The sequence below is a fragment of the Heterodontus francisci genome, unplaced genomic scaffold, assembly GCF_036365525.1.
Source record: "Heterodontus francisci isolate sHetFra1 unplaced genomic scaffold, sHetFra1.hap1 HAP1_SCAFFOLD_54, whole genome shotgun sequence".
NCBI lineage: Eukaryota > Metazoa > Chordata > Chondrichthyes > Heterodontiformes > Heterodontidae > Heterodontus > Heterodontus francisci.
Window position 1 is genome coordinate 12,044,084 of NW_027140250.1, and position 6,906 is coordinate 12,050,989.

A 6,906-nucleotide genomic window follows, 5' to 3' on the forward strand; every position below is an offset into this window, starting at 1 on the left:
TTCCTTATTTATCCTCATCTTAATGTACTAATATTTGGGTTAGCTTGATTTTATCTGCCAATAATTTTTCATGTCATCTCTTTATTTTCTAATTTATTTTTTTCCCGACACCCTTGCACTTTATATACTCTAGGCTTTCTAAAGTATTAATAGTACACACACACACACACACACACACACACACACACACACACACACACACACACACACACACACACACACACACACACACACACACACACACACACACACACACACACGACCCAAAAACAAATACAGATGCAAACACACACAAGCACACCCAAAGAGATACATACACACATCGAGCACAGCACAGACCCTGAGACAAATACACACACAGACACACACAAACTCACAGACACACTCGAAGACACAAATCACAATATAGACCTTGACACATACATACACACAAGCACACGTAAACACACAACAACACAAGCACTGAGGCACCCACACAACACCCCCATATTTACACGCAGCCAATGGTGTAGTGGTACTGTCCTGGACTAAAAACCTAGGGAAATGTTTTGGGGACATGGGTTCGAATCCTATTGCAGCAGAAGGTGGAACTTGCATTCAATTAAAAGCCAGTCCAATGATGACCATGAAACCACTGTCGATTGTTGCTTAAACCCCTCTGCTTCACTGATTCTATTTGGGAAGGAGTTCTGCGCTCCTCACCTGCTCTGACCAACATGTGACTCCAAACCCACAGCAATGTGATTGACCCTTAAATCCCCTCTGAAATGGCCAAGCAAGCCGGTCAGTTGTATCTAACCGCTACAAAGTCAATAAACCAGCATGAAACCGGACGAATCACCTGCCATCGACCTCGGCACTGGAAATGACAACGGCAAACCCAGTCCTATCGACCCTGTAAAATCCTCCTCCCGAACATCTGGGGGCTTGTGCCAACGTTGGGAGACCTGCCACACAGACTAGTCAAAAAACAGCCTGACACAGTCATACTCACGGAATCATACCTGACAATGTCCCAGATACTGCCAACAACATTCCCAGGTATGTCCTATCCCACTGGCAGGACAGACCCAGAAGAGACGGCGGCACAGTGGTTTCTGGGCGGGAGGAAGTTGCCCTTCAACTCCAGACACCAAAAAGCCTCGTGCCATCAGGTCAAGCACGGGCAAGGAAACCTCCTGCTGATTAGCACCGACATCTCTCTCTCTCATCTGATGAGTCAGTACTCCTCCATGTTGAATACCACCTGGAGGAAGCATTGAATTTGGCAAAGGCGCAGAATGTACTGTCGGCGGTGATTTCAGTGTCCATTATCAGGAGTGGCTCGGTAGCACCACTACTGACTGAGCTGGCCGGGTACTAAAGGAAATAGCTGCGAGACTCGGTCTGCAGCAGGTGGTGATGGAAACAACAAGAGAGACAAACATACTTGACCTCGTCTGCACCAATCTGCCAGCCGAAGATGCACCTGCCCAAGACTGTATTTGTAGGAGTGACCACCACATAGTCTTTGAGGAGACGATGACCCACCTTCACATTCAGGATACCTTCCATCCTGTTTATTTATTTAGAGTTACAGGATTGAAACAGGCCCTTCGGCCCACCGAGCCTGTGCAGACCAACAACCACCCATTTATACTAATCCTACATTAATCCCATATTCCCTACCACATCCCCACCATAATCCTACCATCTACCTGCACTGGGGGCAATTTACAATGGCCAATTTACCGATCAACCAGCAAGTCTTTGGCTGTGGGATGAAACCAGAGCACCCGGCAGAAACCCACACGGTCACATGGATAACATGCAAACTGCACAGGCAGTACCTCGAACTAAACCAGGGTCGCTGGAGCTGTGAGGCTGCTGTGCGAACCACTGCACCACTGTGCCACCCATAGAGCAAAAACTAGGGGTGGCACTACCACTGTGATAAATGGGATAGATTTCGAACAGATCTAGCAATCAAAACTGGGCGCTGTGGGCCAATCAGCAGGAGCAGAACTGTGCTCAACCACAATCTATAACCTCAAGTCCCGGCATATCCCCCACTCTACCATTACCACCAATACAGGAGCCCAACCCTGGTTCAATGAACAGTGCAGGAGGGCATGCCAGGAGCAGCTCCAGGCATACTTCAAAATGAGGTGTCAGCCTGTTGAAGCTACAACAAACGACTACTTGCATGCCAAACTCCATAAGCAGCATGCGATAGATAGAGCTAAGTGATTCCATAGCCAACATATCAGATCTAAGCTCTGCCATCCTGCCACATCGAGCCGTGAATGGTGGTGGACAATTCAGCAACTAATCGGAGGAGGTGGCTTCACAATTATGCCCATTCTCAATGATGGGGGATCCCAGCACATCAGTGCTAATGATAAGTCTGAACCATTTGTAACAATCTTCAGCCAGAAGTGCCGAGTTGACGATCCATCTCGGCCTCCTCCTGTGGTCCCCAGCATCGCAGGTGCCAGACCTCAAGCCAATTCGATTCACTCTGCGTGATATCAAGAAACAACCGAAGGCACTGGATACCGCAAAGGTTATGGGCCCTGACCATATTCTCGCAGTAGTACTGAGGACCTGTTCTCCAGAACTGCTGCACGCCTAGCCAAGCTGTTCCAGTACAGCTACAACACTAACACCTACCCAGCAATGTGGAAAATTGCCCAGGTATGTTCTGTACACAAAAAGCAGGGCAAGTCCAACCCCACCAATTACCGCCCCATCAGCCTACTCTTATCATCAGTGAAGTGATGGGAGGTGTCATTGACTGTGCCATCAAGCAGTACTTGCTTCGCAATAACCTTCTTAGTGACGCTCAGTTTGGATTCCGCCAGGGCCACTCAGCTCCTTACCTCAATACAGCCTTGGTGCAAACATGGACAAAAGAGCTGAACTCAAGAGGTGAGGTGAGAGCGACTGCCCTTGACATTTTGGCAGCATTTGACCGAGTATGGCTTCAAGGAGTCCTAGCAAAACTGAAGTCAATGGGAATCAGGGGAAAAACTCTCTGCTTGTTGGAGTTATACCTAGCGCAAAGGAAGATGGTTGTGGTTGTTGGAGGTCAGTCATCTGATCTCCAAGACGTCACTGCAGGAGTTCCTCACGGTAGTGTCCTAGATCCAACCATCTTCAGCTGCTTCATCAATGACCTTCCTTCAATCAAAAGGTTAGAAGTGCGGATGTTCGCTGATGATTGCACAATGTTCAAAACCATTCACGACTCCTCAGATACTGAAACAATCCGTGTCCAAATGCAGCAAAACTGGACAATATCCAGGCTTGGGATGAAAAGTGGCAAGTAGCATTCATGCCACAGAAGTGCCAAGCAATGATCATCTCCACCAAGAGAGAATTTAACCATCTCCCCTTGACATTCAATGCCATTACGATCACTTATGCACTGATTTCCAGCCCCCCGCCCCCACCCCCACCCCCCACCACCCTCCACTATCAACATCCTAGGGATTATGAATGACGAGAAACTGAACTGGAGTAGTCATAAAAATAGCATGGCTACAAGAGCAGGTCAGAGGCCAGGAACCCTGCAGTAACTTACCTCCTGACTCCCCAAAGCCTGTCCATCATCTACAAGGCATAAGTCAGGAGTGTGATGGTATATTCTCCACTTGCCTGGATGGGTGCAGCTCCACGAAAACTCAAGAAACTCGACATCATCCAGGAAAAAGCAGCCACTTGATTGGCACCCCATCTACAAACATTCACTCCCTCCACCTCCGGCGCACAGTAGAAACACTGTGTACCATCTACAAGATGCACTGCAACAACGCACCAAAGCTCCATAGACAGCACCTTCCAAACCCGCGACCTCTACCAACTAGAAGGACAAATGCAGCAAATGAATGGTAACATCACCACCAACAAGCTCCGCTTCAAGTCACACACCATCCTGACTTGGAACGATATCGCTGCTCCTTCGCTGTCGCTGGGTCAAAATCCTGGAACTCCCTTCCTTACAACTCTGTGGGTGCACCTACCACACATGGACTGCAGCGGGTCAAGAAGGCAACTCAACACCACCACGGAGCCAGATACACACACACACACGCACAGCCACACACACAGAGTTCAGACCCCATTTACTGAGCCAGACACACAGATTACAAAGCAGGTATGGAGGACGCAGACACACTCACCCACACACTCACCCACACACTCACCCACACACAGACATGTCTCACCCCAGGCACCGAACCAGACACACAGACAAACACACATACATGCAAACGCACACAGACACACACAGACACACAGACACACACACACACGTCACACCACAGACATTGAGACAGACACACCAGCACAAACACACACACACAAACTCTTTACACACCAGGCACTGAGCAAGTTAGAAACAAACACACACCCATAGGCAAACGCAGGTCATACCCCAGACACTGAGCGAGACAAACACACAAACAGAAAGAAAGATCACACCCAGGGACTGAGTCAGAGATACACATACACACGCGCACACACACACAGATCACACCCCGACACTGACTCAGACATACACACAGATCACACCTCAGGTACTGAGCCAGAGTTATAAACACACACGCACACACATCACACCACAGGCGCTGAGTCCAACACACACACATACATACATTCAGAACACACCACAGGTATTGAAACAGACAGACAGATACAGACAGACATGCTCGCACACACAAACACACAAACAAACACACACAGAGGTCACACCCCAGTCACTGAACCCGACACACACACAGACACACACACTCAAACACGCACACACTCACACATCGCACCGCAGACACTGAGCCAAACACACACACACACACACATACACACAGACACACCACAGCTCAGATCCTGAGACACACACGCACATAGAAAGACACACATACACTAACCCACACTCAGCCAACCCAAACCCTGAGACAAAAACACACACAGACACACAGAAACGCACATGCACACGCATACCCACCCTCATGCAAACACGGATGAACACATGGAAAAACAGACACTCACACAGACACACACACCACATGCCAATCCATGATATAGAGACACACACACAAAGACAAACACACATATACACACATACACGCACACACGCACCACAATCCAGGCACTGAACCAGATTCGCACACACGTGACACACACATGCACACAGATGCACACTCATTCACACACATCACAGCCCAGGCACTGAGCCCGGCACACACACACGCACATGTTCTCACTCATACACACACACGCACTCACACAGTAAACACACACACACACACACACACACACGACAGCACAAGCATTGAGACAGAATCTTTCAGTCAGTCGAACATTTAACTTTCTCTGCAAGTGCAACGTGCTGCAAATGTTGCAAAGCTGAAATAAAAGCAGAAAATGCTGGAAATATTCAGCAGATCTGGCAGCATGTGTGGAGATTGAAACAGAGTCAATATTTCAGGTCGTGACTTCATCAAAACTGGGAGAGATCAGAGGTGGAACAGTTTTTAAAGCAGATGGGAAAAGGAGTGAAGGGGAGGGTTGTGATTAACATTGAGTTTTACAATTTCAATAACATTATTTTGTCATTGAATCTCTCCTGCCTTCCACCGCATCACAGACAATTTCATTTCAGGAAATCAATGGACAGAGGAACACATTTGTAAATCTCAGTAAGTCCTCCATCAAACTGGTAACTTTGCTCCTGCCTGATGTATAATGTCTTTGTTCATTTCCCTTCCTCACAGTTAACTTACTGACGATTAGGATCCTGTCTCGGGGGAAATGTGGTCTCTCCAAGTGTGTCACTCGCTACCTGGTGGCCATGTCAGCGGCGGATCTACTGGTCATTATCCTCGACCTAATATTGAGGCACATTCCTATTGTTTATTGGGAACAGTTTCAGTTCCTGCAATCCATCTCCGTGTGTAATATCCACGCTATCCTGCTTTACGCAGCCACAGACTGTTCTGTCTGGTTCACCGTCACTTTCACCTTTGATCGATTTGTGGCCATTTGTTGCCAGAAGCTGAAAAGTAAATATTGCAGAGAGAGAACGTCGGCTGTGGTTCTGGGAACAGTGACTGTGCTGAGCTGTTTGAAGAACATCATCTGGTATTTTACATTCACAGGTCGGTATTTGCTGCTGAACGTACCGTGGTTTTGTCATGTAACAATGGATGGTTATGTTGTTTATGTCTCAGGAACAATAGAGCTCCTCCATAACATTCTAACACCATGTGTTCCATTTGTGGTGATTCTGCTGCTCAACGCTCTCACCATCAGACACATTATAGTGAGCAGCAGAGGACGCAGGAGACTCAGACATCACAGCAGTGGGGAGAGTCGCAGAGACACAGAGATGAAGAGTCGAAGGAAATCCATTATGTTGCTGTTAGTTATATCGGGGAATTTCATTCTATTGTGGGCAATGTTTATGGTGTATTCGATATGGTGGCGGATGAGGTATTTGGGCTCTGTGTTTGTTTTTCTACCTGAGTTTCTGCGGGAATTGGGCTTCATGCTGCAGCTCCTGAGTTGCTGCACAAACACTGTTATTTATGCCGTGACTCAGACACAGTTCAGAGAGCAGTTGAAGAATATGCTGAAATCTCCCTTCACTACATTTGTTAAATTCATTCAATAATGAGAGAAACTGAATCACTATTTCCAGCTGTCACTATGGCGACAGAGCGGGGGCGGGGCATGTAACTATGGAGACAGGGCGGAGCGGGGCCTGTTTCTTTGGAGACAAAGCGGGGGCGGGGGTTGTCGCGATGGTGACAGAGCGGCGTGGTGTCTGAACCCATAGTGATGGGCCTTTGGTTCACAGGCCTGTTCGCATGGTGATTGGGAGTGGGGGTGGGGTCTGTTTCCCAGGGTGATGGGAGTGGAGGAGGG

The 6,906-nt window shown here is 48.1% G+C and overlaps 1 protein-coding gene across 1 annotated transcript; it reads left to right on the forward strand.

Annotated features, from left to right (window-relative positions):
- Nucleotides 1-2,334: 2,334 nt before the first annotated feature.
- On the forward strand, nucleotides 2,335-6,652 carry LOC137359148 (probable G-protein coupled receptor 139). The gene is made up of 2 exons (XM_068025222.1): nucleotides 2,335-2,470; nucleotides 5,754-6,652. Exons 1-2 carry the CDS (start codon nucleotides 2,335-2,337, stop codon nucleotides 6,650-6,652), a joined length of 1,035 nt encoding a protein of 344 aa, XP_067881323.1.
- The last annotated feature ends 254 nt before the right edge of the window (nucleotides 6,653-6,906 follow it).

What these genes read in the sequence shown, in the direction of transcription:
- LOC137359148 (XM_068025222.1), top strand. Translation starts at nt 2,335, where the DNA reads ATGCCCATTCTCAATGATGGGGGATCCCAGCACATCAGTGCTAATGAT. An exon ending in TGTGGTCCCCAGCATCGCAG is followed by an intron (nt 2,471 to 5,753) that starts GTGCCAGACCTC and finishes CCTTCCTCACAG; the next exon opens with TTAACTTACTGACGATTAGG.